At 41.0% G+C, this 23,771-nt stretch overlaps 1 protein-coding gene across 8 annotated transcripts in view; it reads right to left on the reverse strand.

Annotated features, from left to right (window-relative positions):
- strbp (spermatid perinuclear RNA binding protein) overlaps positions 1–23,771 on the reverse strand; it is a 73,770-nt gene that overhangs the window by 31,232 nt on the left and 18,767 nt on the right. For 4 of the 8 annotated variants that reach the window (XM_069513443.1, XM_020081937.2, XM_069513442.1 and 1 more), the window contains 3 exons: positions 19,364–19,466; positions 3,834–3,919; positions 1,755–1,934 (listed from right to left, as the gene is read on the reverse strand). In XM_069513443.1, the coding sequence (XP_069369544.1) occupies positions 1,755–1,757 (3 nt within the window). In that variant the 5' untranslated portion in view covers positions 1,758–1,934; positions 3,834–3,919; positions 19,364–19,466. The remainder of the gene's footprint in view (positions 1–1,754; positions 1,935–3,833; positions 3,920–19,363; positions 19,467–23,771) is intronic. The other 4 variants (XM_020081935.2, XM_069513440.1, XM_069513441.1 and 1 more) reach the window with 1 other exon arrangement.

Here is a 23,771-nt window from a genome sequence, read left to right on the forward strand (position 1 = left end):
CCTCACCAAGGTCACCCACAGTATTTGCTGCATCACCATAACTGAAGACTAGCTGCTGCTACACACACACACACACACACTCGTCTCATTACCCTCAGTTATTTATGAGCTCCACCATGTACCCTCTTCTGCAATGTCCAACCTCAGCACCTTCAGCAACGTCTTGTTTTCTTTCAATCTCTCTCCGTCATTCATTTTGCTCCTCCCCCACCTCCTCTCCTCCTCCCTGCGTTGTCCCATCCTCCCAAACAAACCACTCTTCTACTCCTTTCCTCTTTGTGCTCGTTTCTTCTCCTCCTCCTCCTTCCTCTTGTTCTAGTTTTTAATAATTCATCTTCTGCTCTTCTCCCCCATCTCTTGGGGAAAAGCTCCTACTGTCACAGGCCAAGACCATTAATCAATCCTTTCTCGCATCCCCCCTTTCTAGCTTCCTCTCTCTCAGCTTTTCACCTCCGTTCTCTCTTTTTTCCACTCTCTGCTTCTCCTTTTTGCTTTCCATATCCTTTCCTCTTTTCATCCCTCATGTTTCTGTACATCATTTATGTTATAATGGTCTTATCTGCCCCCACTTCTTATCCTTCACTGCTCTCTTTGATCTTTGGAGCCATCTTCTCCTCTTCTTCCAGAACAGCACTTGTTCTTTCTCCTGTATCTTCTCCCTCACATAACAAGACTCTAGTGTTGCTTTGTGAAGAAAGGTTTAGTCATTTCTGCACTAATTTGTCATCTTTCCATCTTATTTACATATAACAAATGAAAACAGGTGTTTAATTTCATACCTAATTACTAGTTATCCTCCAATTACACAGAACAAATTCACTGTTTGTCGACCAAGTAAGAAGAAAGAGATCTAACAAACTCAGTGGTTAAACTTGGCATGGCACTCAATACAGTGCATACCTCTGCCAAGGCCCAACAGTCCCCAACAGAAACCATATTTAAATTCAATAGATCTTTTATTTGGATCAGCCCGCTCCAAAATATTTTTTCATCAAAATCCATGAATTATTTACTGAGAAATCAACAAATATGTAAAAAAATGTCCCATTTAAAAGTGAAAAAAGTAATCCTGGATCCACCCCTGATTAGGATCTGCACAAAAATGTAATTGATTCTTGCCTGATCACTATCACATCCTTCCACTAAGTTCAGTGGTAATCAGTCATTTAGATTTTGCATAATCCTGCTAAATATCAAACAAACAGACGAAAGACAACCTCCTTGGCAGAGGTAGTTATCCTGCTGTAGGAATATACGTATATTATAGAGATTAGATTCTTAGTGACCATATAAGAAAGACATCTAACAAACTAAATGAATAACCAAGCAACCAAGCAATTAAATAGCTCCCTCACTTCCTCTTATAATCTCCACTCTCCTTCTTTTCAACATCACCCTCCATGTCTTTCTTCACTTTCCCCACTTAACAGCCTCCATCTCTTTCATTCCTCTGTCTTCTCCCTCTTCGATTTCCTCTATGATAACATATATATCTCAGCTGATGTCCACTCTCCCAAAACCACACTGCAAAGCTACACACTCTTGTCTGCACCGGCTCTTATCAGGCATCTACCTCTGTCTCTCTCTTTGACCTGCACACTTAGTTGTCATGTCTAGTGCAGGGTTATCAGATTGAACTCTCAACACCCACAGCCTGGAGGCTGTTTCCTTATTACTGTGGATCAATGTGCACGGCCGCACCCAAGAAGCACACACACTCGCACCAGCGACTCTGCTGAAAGAGAGCACATTACCATGCCTGCAGGAGGAGCGGTCGCACGTTTCCTTCCTTCTGATGCCCGCTCGCTGGAGCTGCAGGGCGCGTGGTCGGGTGCAGGAGCAAGGCTACCGGTCAGGATGCTTCTGTGAAGCCGTTTGCCCTCGTCATGTGCTCTTCTGTAACTCTGGCCACCACTCTGCGAGAGGTTCTACTTCTAAGAGATGGAGAAACACGGAGAAGAGAAGAAGGAAAGGTTAATGCTTCCTTAACAACTACAGGAGGAAGTTTCAGGGAACATTTTCAATGCTGCTTCTTCATGAGCAGATAAACAACACAAGCAGATGTAGATTTATTTAATAACACACACACACACACACACACACACACACACACACACACACACACAGTTTTCTCAGTGGGGGGTGCAGTCTCTGTCATTGAGTAGAAGATCTGACAGACTGGCTAATCAGCCTATGTTGAGATCGACACATGGACACACACACACACAAACACACACACACACACACACACACACACACACACACACACACACACACACACACACACACACACACACACACACACAGGCCTTCATTCATTTTTCATGAGCTGGCAGGGGTCTGAGGGAGGGGGAGGTAATACAAACGTCTACTTGTTTTCCAACACTGGGTTACACACTTTCGCCTAACACACCCTCCGACACATACGTGTGTGTGTGTGTGTACACACGTATACACAAGCAAACTAGTTAACACACATGAGAATCCTTTCCTCTTTCCTAGATAATAAAGCAACATTAGTGGGTTTCATTAAAGTCAAAAGAGAATATTTGATGATTTAAGTGCACAGTATATATGGTAAAATATATTCATGTAATTTCTTATATATTTTTAATGAGGCAGTGTGTCCTTAATTTCAAAATCATGAAGGCATAAGACATTGCCAACTACTCCATACAAGGAGCAGTGTGAAAAAACTACAATGGGACTTCTGCTTTAATCTGTGCAGCACTTCACATTCACCTCAGGATGAACAGCACAGAGGGAGGAAGTGAGAAAAAGGGATTTAAAATTACATTGTGTAGTGCTTAGTGCCTCGAGAGATGAACCATTGTGCTGCCGAGTGCTCCTTCCACTATAGTGTGACTTTGTGTGTGACTTTTATTCTTCTCAGTGAACAAAAGTCAGAGGTGAGAATCAGGTTATTCTGAAAAAAACATGCAGAGGGACTATAGACACTTAAAATAAACTTCTGAATAATTTAACAAGTTTGTTATTGGGTATAAAGTAAATTGAGGTTCGCTGTGACTTCTACCTTTAGCTCATCTTCAGGCTCTGTACAGTAAAACAAACATGTGGTGTTGCTATGAAAACATAGGCCAGTTTTATCAGTGCGGAGCAAGCCGAGGTGAACAGATACACAACGCTCCTATTCACAACATTAAATGTCAACAGTATCGCCACTGACAGAACACAGACGCATTTGGTCACACTAAAACCAGAGCAATGACTTTTATAGAGCTGAGTGTGTCTGTGTGCGTTCAGAGTGTATAAGATGGTTTCTTAAAGGTCTGATAGATTAAGGGTTTGTCCCATTCAAGCAAGTGTGGCGAAATAAAATAGTGTGGATTTAATCAATGAAATACTCATCTATTCAACAATACTGTATATATATATTTGACTGAGTGTGCAGATCATTCTGCCTATGATGAGATCATTTCATTAAAGAGCTAAAAAGGCTTTAAACTATTAAAACACACCATTTTAAAGAAAGTGAATAAAAAATCCTGGATCTGCCCATTTATCCAGCTGCACTCCAAAAGGTTAGTAGTTTTTGAGTAATCCTGCTAACAACAATGAAATCGTTATTTATTTGGCAGAGGTAATCATGGGCCTGGCAGCAAAACACTAATTAGATTAAAATGCTCATACTTGATCTTCACTTTTAGTATTTCAAATTTAATCAGGATTTTATCAAGATTTAATCAAACCGGATTAGATTAATTTATTAGATTTAACAAAAAATCTGAATAATACAGTGAATCAGGCTTTTTGTCTTGGGGCTATAGAAACAGCTTCCAAAATTAACACATTAGCGTCAAGAGCCTCATTACCTGGAGTTTAAAACCTATATTTCATCATATGCTGAGTATCTCACCACCCTGAGACTGTGTGTGTCCAGGGTTCTAGTATCTGGATCCTGTCAGGAGACACAGAGGATAAACACACATGTGATTGTTGGTCTCTGTTGGAGGAGACCTGCAGGGGGATTAAATTGTGGTGAAGCTGCAGAGGGGGGGCGGCGGGACGGAGGGAGATGCGAGTGAGTGTTTTGAGACAAGATAGAGAAAAATGGAGAGAATTGGAAAGCATCGTGAACAGGAGCAGGTTGGACAAGGAAAGCCAGTAAAGTAGGTAAACAGCTAAACTGTTTGTAGAATGCAAAGCCGTGCGAGGGGACAGAGGGGAATCGGATAAACAACAACGGCAGATATTGAGCTGGCCCCTCAGGCAAACAGACTCCACCTGAGGCTGCTCCTCATTTTCTCCCCAGCTCTGGCTCGCTAAGCCGCTGGTAGCCGGGCTGCCACACTGACTATTACCTCCTTTACACACCTGGCAGTGACAGTGTCTGTGTCTATGCACTTGTCAGTTAGCTTACAGCCAACCATCCTAACCGGGAGGCTCTAACATGTACTGGCCACATGGGATTGTACGCACATGATTATAGTGCATGCTCACAAACACTGACGCCCCTGCCAAGAACCATAATAACAACGTGCCAGCCCCCATTCGATTCTCATTACGAGAGCAATTCAATGACAAACAACACCAGCGATTCCCTTGCTTTGTTTTCCTCTCATGACACTTTCCTTTTCATTTCTCTTTAGTTAGAATAATGAGAAAAAATACTAAATAAAGGGCACGTTATGATTTAAAAATATCATTACACAAGCTTAAATGAAGCCCTAAATTTAGAGAACAGGAAAGTGTGGTGGACAGTAAACCCATTCTCCTTTGGCTCCCACTGGGACTGCAGCCGACTATGGGCACTGCATTTTCACATGCTTCGTGTTCCTGTATCTAACCATTCACTTATCCTCCTGTGGTTTCGTCTTCCTCGGGCCCACACTGACCAATTATTACAGTTCTCTCTGCATCCACACCCTCCATCTCCTCTCATTGCCTCCCAATGGTATCCATTCGCCATTTTTTCTGCTCCTCTCTTTTTCACACCATCTTGGTGGACCATTAAAGTGTGATTGTGTGTTTTTCTCCAGAGAGGGAGAGGAGAGAGGGGGGGGAACTGGCCCTGCCTCATTAATGCTTGCGGTGGCTGGACATGGACATTAGCATTTGCGCGCGCACACACACTACGATTGCCTCAGTCTGGCCCCAGAGTTATTGAATTTATTTTACTAAGTTTATGCATAAGGGAAAACTACCACACACACCTACACCTGCTATATGTGTGCCCGAGTCTTTCTCCTTCCTGGTGATTACATCCTGTTTTCCCTGCAGAGATGAAAGGGCAGAGGATAAGAAACGAGGGATGGAAAATGATTGAAAGATGAAGGAGTGATGGCAGCGCTGCACAATCTGCTGAGGCTGCTTTTGAGCGGCAATTTACACCTTTCTCATCCGATAACCATCAAATGAGATGAACAGTGGAATGGGAAAAGTGACGGGAGAGAAAGCATTGACAAAAACCAGGGAGAGCTAATTAGCGCTGTAGGAGATTGTTTTCATAATGCCTCTGATTTCCATCTTTGTAATGAGATTATCATGCACTGTCTTTATTTCTCTGGTCAGGACCAATATAACTGTAGCACATATTTAACTTTATAGCCAAAATTAAAATCTGCAGGAACTTTATAATATTATGAATTATAAAACACACAATCTGTCTTTTTTATTTTCAGAGAGTTAGAAACTCAAAATCGAATAATCTGCTTCAAAAAACCATCTGTGGTTTGACGATAACCAACAAGAATTGGGTCCAGTCCCTAGAACAAGCTTCCAGCCAACGCGTGAAGAAAACATTATCTCAAAGCAAAGTAATATTTCGCTATATACACCTACACATGTATAAACTTGTTATATATGTTTAGTTTGCCATGTTATAAACAAAGTGGCAAATGTTCACATATAAACCAGGAAATGCTTTGCATTTCTGTTTAATTATTGACCAGAGAAATGCTTGATCATTGATATCCTGTCAATCAACTAATTGATTAATCAGCTAATTGTTCCAGGGTTGGATTGCGTACCGCCTCCATTTTGAGTTTTTAGTTTTCTGATGAGAAGTGGAGCGATCTCATGTTATGTCATGTTAGGGGAAGGTGCTGAGGGACCCGTCATGAGATAAGGATGTCATGTGTTTGTTGCTCCGTGCGTTAGTTCCAGCTCTCACCCTTCTGTCACACGTCGTCCTCAGCCATTCTCTTAACCAACAAACTTACAGACGTCTCTGTGCACTCCAGTGAAGCAGACAATGAAGCAAATCCACAAAGACAGGAGCAGGGAGAAATATGGGAGATATTTCTGGCAGTGAAGTCTGTGTGTTATTTGGAAGTTATTTCTGAGCTCCAGTGTTGATTTTCCTCTATTCCTAGGTGAGGTATATTTGGTCTCATGCATGCTTTCCTCACCAATGCTATTTCAGACTCATCATATTTAAACATTCATAATACACTTGAATGGCTGTTTGAGTGTGTGAGTAGCCTGTGTGTTATATTAGTGCTGAGTTGCTTGTGGCGTGCTCCTGGGTTACTCAATGTTTCCCATCAATTACCTAGAATGTGGCGGCTCACCATGGTCTAAATTGTCCCACCACAGTTTCATAATGAACCGAAAATATGTTTTTTAATACATTTCACTGTTTTCTGATGCACTGATTTATTTGTGGTGACTGCACTGACTGCTACGTTCAGATTTTCCAGGTTTAAAGTTTTATTTTACTTCTTAAAGTTTGAGCATCATACTCTTACTGAGAAAAGAAATGTGCAGCCTGTCATTGTCTATCATTATCTCTCTCTCTCCCCCCCTCTGTCAAATAATCTGTCGTAGTCGTACTTGCCATCAGGAGCAACTGGACTCAAGAGTCAATCACAATATGTGATCTACCCTCACAAAACTCAGGGTGAGGGTTGTTAGTTGTTAAACCTTACAAGAAGCAGTGGAGCTGCATATTTAGTCGGCGCTATTGACATTTAAAATATTTGCAGTTGAGCAACATGCGCACAGTAATATTTAATAAGACCCCCCCCCTCCCCCAACCCCTTGGTCAGCGACACTGTTTACTAATCCCACAATGTTTCCATCTAGTGAAAAACATCTGCAAAAGTGTGTGTGGTAATGAATTTGACAAACAGACACATGCAGACACCAGCACTCACAAATAATGAAACTCTTAGGACCATGTGCTGCAAAATAAACAGAATGGATGCAGAGTCACGCTCTCATAGACCTCTCTCTCTAACCACCTCTGCTGAGAAGAATCATCTTTCTGCATACGAGACAGGAGAGAGATAAAGAACAGTGTGATCTTTGTTCTTCTTGAAATGATAAAAATGCTTGAATTTTGATGGATAACGACGATGTTGACGTCTTGTGTATTTTCTCTCCATGTCCTGGTTTTCCACATAAACCTCCCTGTTTGCTATTCATATTTCAGCTCCAACGAAACAACACCTCATTTCCTCATCTGTCTTTTTATATTTCTTTTCATCTTTGGTGGCAGGAGAAAATTGTTACTGTGCTCGATGTTGGAGGCAAGAGACTTTAACAGACTACAAACGGGCTGACTGGTATAGAAGCCTAAATAATTGGTGTGACTGATCGTGAAAACTTATGACCTTAAAACTTTGCTACAGCAGACTGCCATGTTTAGGGTTTTGTGATCTAACTTCAAATCAAATTAAAGGTCCAGTGTTTAAGATTTAGCTGAAAGAGATTCAGATATTGGCAGAAATTGAATATAAAATAATCCTATTAATGTTTTCACTGAAAAAGATGAAAATAGGCAAAAGACAGTAACAGAAACCAGGGGAAATGTGAAATGAGCCAGAATACCAAGAGCTGGATTGTGTGCTTCATCTAGCAAAAACTTTAAAGTCAGGAAAAAAAGAGAGACAAACAGGAAGAGACATTTCAACGGGAACCATTATAGTTATACTGCCCCCCCCTTCAGGTATCAGGTCCAGAGGCAAAGGTTGGACACTCTTGTGCCTGTGTGGAGACCATTTATCAAGATGTGAAGAAAAGATACAGGGGTAGGTCAAATGGCAGGACTGCGGAGGCTGCAGTCAACGTGCCCTGCAGCCAGAGGAGGACCCTGTATTTCACTGCTTGAGACACGTCCAGATAAACCTGCTTGTTCACTCGTTAAATAGCATCCTGTAGTTCGTAATTAAAACAAGAAAAAAAAATGTCTAGCTCTCTAAAGTTGAGCTCACAAATAAATGGAACTGCTTACAACCTGCGACTTGATGAGATTTGAACAACCTATCCTCGGGGTTATGAAGCCAACCGCTAAAGCAATTAACAAGCAAATAATGCAAGGAAGATCTAGTGAGAGGCCACTTCAATAGAAACATAAGGGCCGATTCCAAACAAGCACCACGCTAGTTTTTTAAATTTTTTTACTACAGAAACGCACCATGCACACAAAAGAGCTGCCGTAAAACATGAAAGACAAATAACTCGTCAAAGGTATCAGTGTTCATGCACTGATGCCACTGATATGTCACACACACAGCCCATATAGATACGATCAGGAGGAAATAGCCTGCTGGAGATATTACCTGCATTATGTCTCATTAATGCAGGACTATGCAGCAGGCGAGACAAAAGCCGAACGGTTATTAGAACAAAGGACACCAGGGAAATGGTGTCAGGCATGTCAGCATGACCGTAATGGTGCTGTTGTGTATTGTCGTTCCTCATTCCCTTCTTCTTGGCAGCATCTCTCAAAGAGGTTTATTTTATACAATGAAGAGAATGTAGAGAATGTAAGAATTTCATTAGAAGCTACAAAAAGCTCATATCCCATTTCTCTTTCTCCACTTATCTTTTCAGGGACATGTTTGTTTTTCTGTTTTCTTTTCTCTCCCCATTCCTCTAATATACTAATATTGAGCGCTTGGCATGGAGAGTGCTTAAATAGTGTGACAACATTGCTGATTACCTCCTCCTCCGAGGTTATGTTTTCATTGCTGTCTGTCTGTCTGGTAGGAGCATTACAGATTTTCTTGAAACTTGCTGGAAGGGTTGAGTGTGGGCCAAGGAAGAGCCCAAGACATTTTGGAGCAGATTTGATTTATCAGGAACTGCCAGTTATTGGTTTTCACTTTCTTTAACATTGCATGTGTTTTGAAAGTGTTGAGTGCCAATATCTATGATCAGCTGGTGCAAATCTAGATAACAATGCATATACGGAATACATGTATATGTAATACATAGTGATAAAGTGGCCAATGAGCCTTTGTGGAGAATGTGCACTTCTCAAGTTGCAACCTCAAAACAATGTGAGGAATAAACTCATTGATGCATTAAATGTTCATTTAAAACTACAGCTTGTGATTCCAGTTCCAGTCACTCTCTACTGCTGGTTTTCATTCCAGGAACTTTTTACACCCGGGAGTCAGGGTGAATGCAATTTAGACTGTAATAGAACAGAAAACAAAAGAAGAATGAGAAAGCAATTTACCACTCGAATGAAATATATTTATCTTTTCTACACAACATCACTTCCATTTCGTCTTTTCTTGGAATAAAATCTCACTTTAAAGAGTTGACTTTCGTATTTGCTCGGCATGAAAATATTTTCATTGAAGGTAATGTATTAACCTCTCTGTTAAATTGGGAGCTTATATCAGACAAAGATGTAAGAATATTCAAAACATTTATCCATTTATCTTCTTTTGTTTTAATCAGCGGCAGCAAAGGGTTTGAAACATTTATCGATGAGTGGGTTATTTCAGCAACAGGGAGAAACTATTTTAACTGTGGACCAGAGCTCAACAGGAGTGACCTTTTGGACCCAACTATATATATTCTGAAGATAGATGGACGGATCTGGACGGCTGTGGCCTTTAGATGTAATGTTTTCATGTTCTCCCTGTGTTCATGTAATTGTTCTCTGGCGTCCGCCCACAGTCCAGGTTAGGTTGACTGGAGACTCTAAATTGCTTGTAGGTGTGAGGGGTTGTTTGTCACTATATGTCCGCCCTGTGATAGACTGGCGGCTTGTCCAGGGTACACTCGCCCAATGTCAGCTAAGATTGGCTGCAGCCCCCACCCACCCGGTATAGATAATGGATAAATGGATGGATGGACAGATCTGTTTCATGAATAAGTGAGCACAGCTCTTCTCAGTATCATAGTCAACACACCGACTCTGCCGAACACACGCACGAAAGCAATTACTTCTCCTTCTGACTCTCCGGCTGATTTCCCCCCTGATCTTAACTTGTGCACCTGGTCTGTTCCAATCTATCTTAGCTCTCTCAGCTCTCTTATGTTTTCCTGCTGTTATTATCTTCTTGTCCAGTCTCCAATTCTCACTTTGTCTGTCGCACTCTATTTTGTTTTCTCATCTTCATTGTGATTGTTTATTGGTTCTTTGCCGACAGAAGTACCTTCAGGTTTATATTTTATTTACAGATTTTTGAAAAAGTCCACACAAATTAATACATACAACTTTATACTACCAAATTGCATTTTGCTGTTTCCTGTTCAAAACATAGCTCGGTGCATGTGTTGTTAATCCTCTTTCTATTGTCCTGCTGCTGTGGTGAATGGAACACAACAGATCCACTTCTGTAACGACAACAGGGTTCTGTTCTACAGGGATCATATTTTCCATTAACTGCAGTGAAGGTGATTAGGTTATTGGTGTATAAATGCATCCTTGATACTCAAATGTGTTTAATTACCTCAGTTACAAAAAATATAACATTGCAATCGCCACTTCTGAGTGAGAAAGTCTATTTTGTTTATTCCTCTACTGCAGGGCTAAGGAACATTTTACCTGACAAGGACAATAACGATATTAAGAACATCCTTGAAAGGCCATACTTAATTACAGATGGCTGATAGGGCGCCTCTTTGGTGAGCTGTGTGATGTCAGATGGTAGTGATGATGCTGAACATTTAAACAAGTTTCTGCTGCTCATTCTTACATTGCACTCCTGATTCCTATCAATGACCAAACCTTATTTCACAGCATCATATAACGAGGAAGACGTTCAATTCACCAGTTGCAACTGTAAAGGCTTAATAACCTTATTAACTTTAGGAGCAAGGTATTACATCATCTCCATTACCTGAGTGCCCATATAATCTTTTTTACAAGAGACTCGTCTTAAAGTCGTAGATCATTTAAATTTGCACCGTTCACTTTGCTTCATTCTGTATAGGGTATCTTAGCTTTTATCACCCTTGTGGCCAGAAGACTAATATTGACCGGTTGGAAATCCTCACATTCATCTCATACCCACTGAAAAAGAGACATCCTCTATTCTCTTAGATTAGAAAAATAAACTGACTTCCTTTTCTCGGTTGCTCCAATAAATTTGTAAAAATAAAAGGAGGATACATTTTTCATTCATTCTAAAATAAATCAACTTCTGTCGTTGATTGACTTTCTGTTTTTATTCTTATGTAGTCATTCCAGCTGTTCAGTCTTTGCAGATGTGATTTTTTAACAGTATGTCTTTTCCATTTTTAATGTTGCGTTAGCACACTTGTATGGTCTTGCAGACTAAACAAAGCTTGATAAAAACAGAAGTGGGTCAGACCACATACAACACAAAGTATGCAGACTGATGCGCAGGACAAATGCAGGTCCCTAGGTAACAAAAATGGAGATTAATTATCATGCTTTGGTTTATTGATTGAAATTGGTATTTTAATCTATATTAGCAGCAGGACAAGGTTACATCAAGCATTATTGAACCAGGTCATTGATTTGTATAACTGATGAGCTTCCTGTAGTAACTATTCTCACTTTGCTCTCTCGCTCTTTCACTTTTAGACGGTTTAAAGGTTTTCCCTGTTACTTAATATAACCCTATTGAAAGCATTCTAAGTGTGTAATCACTTAAACACGCTTGGTTCTCCTGCGTATGTTTTAAGCTACTACACTGTGGTTCTGTCTTGACCGGGCCCAGGTGTAGGCAGAGGGAGGTCAGGGTAGAGAGTATTGATGAGATGGCGGAAAGCAGAGAAAATGCTGATGCTGTCTCTAGGAGGGAAATAGATAACATTGACAGGGGAGCGTAACTCCCCGTGGTCGATTATTAAAATGGAGAAAGCTGTGTGTGTGTGCAGTTTCTGCTGACGGTGGGTCAGACTGGAGAGACGTGGGTCACAGGCTAACAAGGATAGATGAATGTGTACATTGAATGAGTGTGCACATCTATCTATCTATCTATCTATCTATCTATCTATCTATCTATCTATCTATCTATCTATCTATCTATCTATCTATCTATCTATCTTAAATTTTGTACACACAGTTTTGCGTCACTATGGAAGCATGCTCTTACTCTGTGTTTGTGTGTGTGTGTTTGTGTGTGTACTGCTAGGATCCTGCTGTGCTGATTTCAGCAGGAACAGATGGTCCAGCCTGGGCTCTGTCGAGGCTCCACAGTCTGCGAGAGGACTTGTGAATGTGCATACAGTGTGTGCACATCCTGCTGGTTTCCTCTGCTATTATTTTACATACTACTGCACACACACATGCCTGCGTGCACACGCATCCACACATTGACGCTGATTGTTGCAGTGTAAGTGATATCCTAGTGGTCTTTGGCCTATTGGTCCGTTCCATTGACACTTAGAGTCTTAATCCTGCTTAAAAAGGCTCTTCACAGCTAAGCTCAAGTTTGCTAACACACTCAGCTGTTACAGCCCCCCACCCCCCCACACACACACATTTTGTTTCAGTCGCTGTGGTCAACCTTCATGTCCGTATTTTTAACATCAACTCTGGTCTCTCCGTCTCAACCTGTTATTGGGGAGTAATCTCTGCTTGGTCAGTTATTTAAAAGGTGATTTTTATCACTTTGGATTAATTTAAAAATCAAAGCCAAAAACAACGACACGTGACAGAAATCTCTCAGAATTGAGGCCACGGTTTGTTGTCAATAAAATTACATTGAAACCCTCTAAATTATGAAACATGTTGCGAGTTGTGAGGTCATGAGGACAGCCAGGCTTGTCCAGATGTGCACTAATTCCCTAATGTGCTTCTACTCTACCACACAACAAAAGGCACACAGGCGTAGTACGACTCGGTATTCCAGCGATGTGTCCCTCTCTGTCAGTTTTCATTAATAAAAGCAGCAGTACTGTGGGTGGTTCTAGATTAGCAGATTACTAAAATACATTACATAACCCAAATTACACTGTAGGATCAAGTGTTTTTTATCAGAAATTGTTTTCGCAGAATGTTATATAATCTTACGTTATGAGCATCAATTACCAGAAAAAAACTTCAGGGACTTGAGTGTGCCCCGTCATTCTGCCTCTTCCTGTTTTTCTACTGTAGTTTTCACTCTCTTTCACTGCTGCCTTGCTTGTCGGCTTCCCTGTTCTCTATTCAAACAGCAGAGGAAATCTCTTGAATGCAGGTAACGTCCACCTCTACATCTTAAAAGACTGAATTCATGGACTTACTTCGAGAGTGGAAAGAAAGGTCATTTTTCTGTCCTCAACTTTTGTTTTAAATAGCTCACAGACAACCGTTTCAGATGCATAAGTACACACAAACAGAGTTGTGTGCGGTGCACAGATAGACGTGGTTTACATGAATCCTGTCTGTAGTATTCACAAACTGCATTTTCTCCCCCCACCCCCTACACGCCCCCATCCACAGCGCTTAAGCAGGAGCCGATCAGTGACTCCATTCATTCCCGGTCAATTTGGGCAGAGTGCTCGACGTGGCCGTTTCACTGCGCACTTCCTTTACCGCCTGTCTCTCTGACTCGGGGGAGGTGACAGATTGGGCCGAGAAGGAGAAAGGAAGGAACAGGAGGAGAGGAAAAGGCAGGGTGGATGGTTGTGTATTGGGGGAGAGAAGGAGGAAAAGCATTTGGCAGGTTTGAAGGGTATAACAGAGAGAAGAAGTAGAAATGAGCACAAAGAGGGAGGCAGGAAAGGTTTACAGTTAGTGCTGCACGGTACACTCACACCAAACGAGTATTCCATTATCTTGTTGTGAAAAATGCTACGACACCCCATTTCACCAGTATCTGTACAGTGTTTTAATGAGAGCCATAATTCCTATGAGTGTGTGTGTGCAGCTCTCTGCCTCAACCTCTACTTCCTGCAGGCATAATGGGTGTGCCATTTGCTTTAATGGTGACAACAAGTTGAGGAGTACGGATGCTAATAAAAGTGCTCTTGTCGACTGTCCACGGCTTGTCGACACAGCAGAGCACAGCATTATTTCTCTTACAAAGCTGAGAGCCTAGTGCATTAAAGTAGACTGACCACAAATGATTCAAAAGCCCTCCATTGCAGAGGTGTGCACATTTTCTATTTTTTTTTAAATGATATTAAATCAAGACAAATAGTTGTCCATGTTATGTCATCAAATATGCCATTACTTTTACTGATGATTCAGATATTGCCGTGGTGTCGTTTCAGTTGCTAAATATTTATGCAGGTATCATATTCAAGTGTGACATGATTTACAGTATTTGGGGAAGAGAAAGACGTAAGTGCAATATGATATGTTTGTGTGGGGGTGGAACATGAAATAGATTAGAAGAACAATGGAGTCAAAATCTAAGGTATGCATAGTCAATAAGAGGGAGAGGGCATGGTGAAACAATGAGGAATATAAACCAGTGGAGGAAAACGCTAAAGACAATGGGGAACAGAAAAGGATGAAGGGGGAAAGGAAATGGAGGAAGGAAGAAGGGTGTTAGGGGGATAAAGGAGTAGAAACAGAAGGAAGGGATGAAGAGATGTAGTGTCGAGCCTAAGAGACTTAGGTCTTTCATTACAGTTGTCCTTTTCACACTTCACACTTTAATAATTAACAATTAAATTATTATGAGTTCACAAAATTAAATTCCCCATTTCCAGTTTGTCTTCCAGACTGTGTCTCGCCCCCAGCTGCCTCCATTAAAAACACAGATTAAGCTAAAAGAGAAAAGTCTCTCTCTATTTTATACCTGAGCTTTGCTTTACTGCATGTTTTTTTTTCAGATAGGAAGCTGTAGTTATGGGAGAAATGCAAAGAAAGCACATAAACATTTATTCAGTATTTATTCAGTATCGACCAGGATGAAAATCTATATCTTAAAAATAGTATTGGAAAGTTTTTGGTTTGGGCTAAAATACAGATTTTGCTTGACTTAGGGAAAACTTTAAGACAGCTCTGTTTTGAGGGATTTAGGGGCATCTGTCATCAGAATATTGATATTTATATTTATGATTTTATCAATGTATAATCACATGAAAATAAGAACATCTGTCTTATTGTTACCTTATCATAAGCCCTTCATATCTGTATTAGCAGCAGATCCTCTTCCACAGGGATCACTATGTTGCATTGCCATGTTTCAATGGTTGCCCAGAATGAACAAAACCCACTGGCACTAGAGAGGGCCTTTCACGTTTTTATATTACCTGAGGGCCACTGTGGGTTCTCCTACACGCTTGGAAGGGGAGGGTAAGTCTGGGTCATTAAGCTGGTTGCAATATGAAACTTCAAATCCTACACACTGTGGAGAGTTCATGGTAGAAAAATAAACACTTAGTTAAGGATAACAAACAATCATGGCCGTGCTTTATCTCTTCTCTATCTGTGACAACATCACCTGGGTTCCTACTTTGCTGCAGACATAATTACCGGATTCCTCAAACATATGCTGTTGTGGGCTTCTTGCTGAAACAACTAACAAGGCGGTACGTACTCACACACTAAAAGTAAAGTTAGACTATGACACCCCTCTGTAGCTGCAGTGTTCAACAGTAATGGGGTTTGTTTTTTTGTTTTTTTTCAAACAACATCTTCTGAATTCTGTTTCCTAAATGGCCAAAGGTTCTACTGTCACAGTGTTAGTCACTAACAAGCAAGAAAACAAACAAAAAGGAAAAGAGTAGAAAACAGGAAAGAGAGAGAGAGAGAATTTCATCCTCAGCTGTGTCCTCGGTGTGTCTCTGTAATTAGGTCACTTCTTTTAATCAGTACCTCAAAACAAAAGAACCAAACAGACATCAGCTCAACATCACTTCCTCATTCTGATGGGTTTCTGTGTGCGTGTGAGTAAAGCAGTAGTCTGAAACCAGGCATGAGACAGTGGAGGTAAAAGAAAGCTAAGAGAGAAAGGGATTCAGCCTCAACTTTTCCCCATGGGATTGGTCGCCATGGCTACAGAAGCATTTTCAGCCGAACGTGGGACAAACACGAGGAAGAGCGAGAGAGATACGCACATAGAAAGAGAGAAACACGGCAGCGTTGAGATACTGTTATGAAGTATGTAAATAAAGATAAATGTATTTTGATGATTGAAGATTAAACAGCACTTCAGGGATTGAAATTATGCAGATTATAACTTAATATTATATCAACGCATAGGTATATCAAAAATGTATATTTAAGTACAAAACCACAGCTGCAATACACAGCCCTTTAACTCGCTAACCGCAAGACACTTGATCTCCAACAGAAAAGATAAGGTGACGTAAGGTGGCAGGAAAAAGTAGTGACCCAATACGCACTCCATGAACTCCGATGGAAAACAGAAACCAGCGAGAACAAACAACATCGACAGACTATAACATCTCATCTTACAAGCAGACAATCAGACTCCATCTATATTTCAAAAGCTACGGAAAACTGTGACAATGGGCTGTCATGATCCAAGATTAGTTGAGGGCACCTTTAATGAGGAGGAAGGCACAGGGCGATCACGTTTCCATGCTGGCAGCCTGACGACAGTATCACCTGAAGGCAATTTGTCCAAACTCGGTAACAAACTCAGAGTAAGAGTAACTGTACTTACGTATTAAATCATGTTTTCTCAAACACTTCAAACAAACAGAGGTGAGGTCAGAGGAACAGTCCCGTTACGAAACCACATTTAAATCAGATTTTTATTTGGATCTGCACCAAATTGCACACACCCATAAATATAAAACCCCTAAACATTTTTATTTATTTTAAAATTAAGATCCATGAATTATCCTCAAAATCCTAAAATTGTGAATCTGCCCCCTGAATCGGATCTGCACCAAAGTTTAATGGGTTCTTTTCTGACCCGTACGATATATGACAAACAAATGAAAACATAACCTCCTTGTTGGAGGTAACAATAACACAACTTTATTTCTTATAAAACATCTACTGTGCCCTTACTTAAGTATAATTTACTTGTATCAGCTGTTTGTTGATGATTTATTATATATTCCTAAAAACAGCAAGTGGGCAAAAGTTGTGCTCAACACAGGAAATGACTGTCTCAATTTTTCTCTGCAATAGATTTGTCAATATTTGCATAATGTACAGCCAATGTTACTGCTGATGAATTATTTATGGAGACTAAAGGAATAGTCTCGTTAGCCATGGTGTGTGTGTGTGTGTGTGTGTGTGTGTGTGTGTGTGTGTGTGTGTGTGTGTGTGTGTGTGTGTGTGTGTGTATTTGAAGAGGGTTGAGTGGGTGTCAGTGAGAGAGTGTGTGAGCAACAGAGACATAGAGCGTAAGAGAGAGTGATGCGCTCGGCTGCGCTCACCGACAAAGTCACCGCCTTCCCAAGGACACTGCGGCTAAGGGGCAGGAGAGAGAGAAGGTATGACACATGGGAAGAAAACAAAAAATGAGACAGAACGAAATAAAGACGTTTAGAGTGAGCGAAGGCCGAGTGAGATGAAGAAATGAGCAGAGAAAACTGTAAACAAATAGAGTGGAGAAGGCACAGGGGTACGATGGACACGGATCATCTTCACTGTGTGTGTGTGTGTGTGTGTGTGTGTGTGTGTGTGTGTGTGTGTGTGTGTGTGTGTGTGTGTGTGTGTGTGTGTGTGTGCACTAGTCAGTTTCAGTAAATGTTTGAGATTCTATGTGAAAGTGAGAATATTTCTTCCACAAGTATTAACTTATGTGAACTATCCAGAAAACATTGTTTGACCTCTTACTCTAAAAAGGATGAAATTTGAAATATTTGCTCATTTTGTCTGGAAAATTCTAGAAATTTTACAAATCTACAAATACATTTTCAACAAATCTTTACACTTTATAGGGTTTATTCATTTTGCAAAATCAATGGTAGCATGTTGAAGTTGGCGATCGATATTCGAACTATTAATGCTCGTATGGATTTCCTGTGGTTAATCTAATCCTTTCAGCAGCACTAATACAAACTAAACTGACTTAACACCAGCAAACTGACCACCACAGCCAGAGCAGCTTTTCTGCCTGGTTCTGTCTCATTCACACAAACCTCTGCAGCAATCAATTTTCTACACACACACACAGACACACACAGACACACACAGACACACACAGACCCCAAAACGCTCCCACTGAGACGATAGTGGTGAAGGCCACTGGGTGAATTGCATAAAAGCTACTTTACATACATAAGTAGGCAGCTTATCAAAGCAGTGAGTGAACTGCTACCACCAGGACCACAGGCCCTAACCAACTGTGAACTGATAATGTGTTTAACCTAAACGCATCCTCAGCCTGCATCTGTAATACTTGAGACGAGAGCACACGATGAACGTGGGGCTTTTGTTTATTCACATACTTAGAGAAAAGGTGCAGATACATGAGTAATCGTAGCTTGAGATATGTAAACAGAGAGAGATAGAAGATTAAAACTTGCACACAAATCGGAGTGAGTGCCATCTGTTATTACCTCTTTGCACCGTCCGTTGACTTTCTCTCGATTTCTGTTTGTTTGTTTATTTTTCAGCAGGATTACACAAAAACTACTGAATGAATTTTCAACATGGGGCACGGGCCAAGGAAGAACCCATAACAGTTTGGTGCAGATCCATTGTGAGATGGATGGATTTGCCATTTTCCATTGCCAGTGAGTTGCGTCACGAAGATTTTCAGATTTTGTATTTTTCCATCACACTAGGTCTTTTGTTGTTGTTTTGATTGAGAGATCATGAGTGATGGAAGGATCATATTTTAGGTTTGATTGAATATAACTGGACTGTTGGGCCTTGGTGGCTACAATCTACTGAATACTATTCTAGTTTTACATGTGGCACCACGTTCAAGCTTGAAGGTATTTTTTTTCCATTTGGGAAAACAAGGCAGATCTGTGATGGCAATCTTGCTGCTCAGTACATTGATACTGCCCTCGACAACGGACTCCTCTCCCATCTTTCACTCTCTGAGTAAAGAAAAGACCCTGATTTGAGGGCGCATACAAACACGCCGGCACACACACACACACTCAGTAGTGGGCTCAGCAGGGGTGTGTATACCAACCTTCCCCGCTACAGCGCCGCTCTTGTTTTCTGGCTGACTGGGCAGCACTGTAAACAATGAGCCAGCAAGCCCGGCAGCAACTCTCCACAGACGGAGCGAGACACAGCGCCATATATAGTGTACAAAGATATATAGATAGAGAGATAAGAATGGAATCCGTTATTCATTTCACTCACCTCCTTCTGTCCTCCTATCTCTTTATCGGCCCACTTCTTTTTTCAGCGTCTCTCAGCCAGTCTGTCTGGAGTCACCGTGTCAGAGCGGGACAAGCCTCAGTACCTGAGAACACATGAGGTCAAAAGTCAGGCGGACATCAGTGTGACGGCACTTAAGGATCATGTTCAGGTCACGTCAAGGTGCAATTAAAGATATGTGTGCTGACCTAAATAGTAATGAAACCATCATGCACCCGCACAAAAACCTACAAGGGCGTGCAAACACACAATCCACTGCTGTCTATAAGAAAACAGGCAAAAGACAGAGAGCTGCACAAAAGACGAAGGAATAAAACCTCCATTACGCACCCTGGTGAGTGCATCTTTAATCTCTGTGTGATAACAGTAATCATTTTCCAATGAAGAATGACTGATTCACTTCCACACGAGACAAACCCTCACTGGGAAAGAAATGGAAAGAAACTGAAGACAACCACTGTGGCTCCGTCCCTGCAAACCCACATTCACTTTCAGTTTACAGAGAGAATATGCAAATAATGTTTTGTTTTTTATTCCTCTAAATTTAAGTCTGACTCTCAGAATATGTCAGAAGTTAGCAATTACCTTGTCTGCTGAATTTCCAAAACATAACCCACGGCCCGAAGCTTTTTAAAATACAGTGCTGACCCGAGACTCAGCATCAACAATCAATTATTGTGATGTGACCTTCAACTTTTCACCTTCAAACTACTCTGAATAAACAGATTATCAAATATGCAAACGTAGGCCTCAACAACTTCTAATCTCAGTTAAAACCTCCTCCACTCTCATGCTCATTGGACTGCTGCTATTTCACAATACAACTCATACCCACTCTCTTTGCACTTGCAAGGCTTTATCTGGATTGAGTGAGTTGAACATGTTTGCTCTGGTACTGGCTTTGTGGTGTTCTTGCACCGAGACATGTGGTGGAGAAAACACTGATTTCTGTGCAGTGGCAGCAGTGTTCTCTTTCCATCCCCTGATTTCAGATCAATTTATTTCCAGATCGCAATATCACATAATGGGGGAAAAAGACTGTGTTGAGATGGGGGCATTAAAAACTTAAGAGCTATTGTCTGTCAGCTTTGAAACAGACTGTTTTACATTTGACATTAGACTGTGATTTTTATTCATAGGCCACTGTGACATCTTCTTTCTATTCACTACAACACCTTGAGGCACCATGAACTGAACAACCAACTATGATGATTAAATAATTTAGCAAATTCATATTATTGTTATTCAATAAAAGCAATAGTGTTTGCTGGACCACTGTGAGATATAAATGTATCTGCTTAGCTCAGTGTTTATGAGTTAAACGATGCCAGAATAACTGAGTGAAGCGGCAAAGACACCACAAGTGCATAAAATACAGCTCTGTGAGATATATGTAATTACCTCCCTGACTGTGTGGAGAAGTGTGACAGCGGTTAACCTGACAAACCAGATAGGACAATCTGATGGCAGTGCACCCTCCCACAAACAAGGCAAATAATCACACAGCCAAGTAAATAAATCAAAACATACCAAATGTTCAGTGTCTGCTGTGGTTTGTTTGGAGAGGAGGCCGCACCTTAAGATTATAAGAGCATAACTGAGGAGGGTGTAACAAACGTAATGTCATGGTCCTGCAAGACAAACTGGTTTCCAGTTACATATTAACAACACAATGCAGGTTGTGCTACATAAAACCATAAAGTTAATATAACTCAAGATGTTCTCTTCATCAAGTCATTTCTCACAGATTCAGACAGGCAGAAGTAAGGTTTGACTTGAAAATCATATTTCACTACTTCTCTGCATCAAACCGTGACTTTTGGGGCTTCTGGTGACATAACAATGATCTCCAGTGACTGGCATGTGTTCTCCGTGCTCATGAGAAACAGAAAATAAACCAACAGCATTATTATTTTGTTTGCTAATCCTTCACATCTCATTTGTAAACCGTTACTGATGGTGAGGGATAGGAAGCGAGATGTCAAACAGAGGAGCAGCGGTGCAACGAAGCATGAACACAAACTGAGCAACCTGGAGGAGGCTGAGCTTGTTAGAGGCAGATTGACAGCGACAGATAGTTATTTTTTAATTAGAGAAGATGATGTGAACATATAAACAACATGGAAATTTGCACAGACATCAATGGCCACACACAAGTTTAAGTTTACACATCCAGTCCGGTCGCTCTCCCTTTGCTTCATCATGAAAACAGAGCAGAACTCTCTCCGTCTCCTTGAATAAAGCCAAGCACTCTGCAGCACTGTGAGTCAGCCCACCATTAAGCTGTTCATTTCCTAACTCATTAATAGGAACATTCCCACCCGGTGCCATTCACGACAGCGGAGCCCTTCGAATTCATGGGATATATTTTACAACCTCCCTATTTCAGAGTTTTTATGTTCCTGTGAGTGTAGCTGCTTGGCTGAGCCCTCACAGTGTGACGTGTGGTGATGTTCACATAAGCTAGACAATAATAACTCCAAGTGTGATCATATTATACATATATTTGCTTCAAACATGAACAATACTTTACTACAATGTACTACAAGTGTGTCCTCGTCCTTCAACCATTACTTCTTCTATTGTGTAATCCTGTCTCAACTTCTAGCTATCGGTCCAAATGTTTCAACTATCGTATATTATTTTTTAAGTTTTCACACTCCAAATGAAATTTGAATTTATTTTGAGACCATCTTTTTTTGTTGGACTCAATTTTGGTGTGATGGAAGAGAGATGGACATGTCATTGGAAGCACATTAGTTGATTCCACTATGAAAACACCAGCATGCTCTCATAAAAATATATAACCATTTTATTCAATCCTACATTTGCTCCTCTGTTCCATTTGTGAAATAAAATTAAAATGACAAAACACTTTTCAATATTCATAAGCTCTAAAAGTAACTACTACGTGATCCCTAACGTCATTTTCATTTTAAAATTATTACATGCAGTCTTAATCCAGATAATGTCCATTATGATTCTTTTTCATTCCAGTGATGCTCTAGCATACATGCATGTTAGCGTTCAGAAATATAAAGCCCAATTTGTGTGTATGTGTGTGTGCATTTTCTTGCCAATGTCCCTCACAAAGTCTTGGATATTGTGGAACCATAACCATGCTTGCAAAAAGATTGCAGTACATAGAGAACCACTTGGCTTGGAGGAAAAAAGCTGTCTCTTAAAATACACACTTTTCTACGCAGTCACACACACACAGTGAGGGAAGCCCTGGAATTGCTTTTCTGCTTCTATATTTCTCCTGTTATACGAGACAGGCTGGCTGACATGTCTCCACTTAGCCTTGGCTTTGGAATTCCAATCAGGAAACAACTAGAGGGTGAACGAGAAAACAAGGGTTGCAGCTGGATGGAGTGTGGGTGGTGGTGGTGGTGGCTCGTTGAGGTGACAATGTGAATAAAAGTGAGATAGAAGGATTAAGGGAATGTATGAATAAGACCTGGTTTGTATGATACAATCCATGTTTGCATTCCTTCCTGAGGAACAACATGGTCCAGGCTGCAGCGTGCAGCAGTGAGTGCTGGTGCGAGTCTAATGCAGAGCAAAGGAGGCAAAGAGCTTGTGTTTGCAAGAAGCAACATGAGAAGGAAGGGAGACAGGAAGTGGTGGCAGGGCAAGGCTGAGCTCTGACTAAGGGGACTTGTGCTGATTTGGATCAACACCCTGGATTTTTAAAACGGCAACCACAAAACAATCTGCTGTGAGTGTGATGCAGAGCATTACAAACTAGTGTTTTACTAATCCAGGGTTTCTTTTGCTTTTGTTTTATATCTCAGCAAGTTGTCACACTAGTCTCCATCTTGTTTGTTTTGTTTGCACCTTCTTCCTCATGAGATCATCTCAGAGAGGTGACATGAGGTGGTGTATGTTTGAGATAAGGGAGAGGAATATCTGCCAAGACTCACTCCTGCTGTCGGAGCCCAGCTTTAAAAGGTGCCAGAAAGCTCCCAGGTTCAGCCCGTTGTTCATCATTCCTCTAGGTCAGTGGTGTCAAACTCAATCACAGAGAGGGCCAAAATTAAAAACTGGGACTATGTCGAGGGCCAAACGGGGTCAACATTTATTTAACAGGAGAGACAGGATATTGGATAGAGTGCAAAAAGAAAACATATTTAGAGGCTTCATTCTTCTTTTATTTACATGTGCCAGAGCCAGATGTTTGGCATCTTTTCTTGGCTGTCAGTTTATTAATGTTTGGGGTTAGGTTCTTTGCTGTGGAAACCCTCAAGATGGAGTAAGGGTGTGCATCAGTGAGACGACTCCTGTGTGGGTTTTTGTTCATCTTCATAACAGAGAAAAGCATGTGAGTGAACTTGACGGGGCACAGACAGCAGCACACAGGCACTGGGTTCTCTGGAACACTGGAAGA

This window comes from Paralichthys olivaceus, chromosome 18 (genome assembly GCF_024713975.1).
Source record: "Paralichthys olivaceus isolate ysfri-2021 chromosome 18, ASM2471397v2, whole genome shotgun sequence".
NCBI lineage: Eukaryota > Metazoa > Chordata > Actinopteri > Pleuronectiformes > Paralichthyidae > Paralichthys > Paralichthys olivaceus.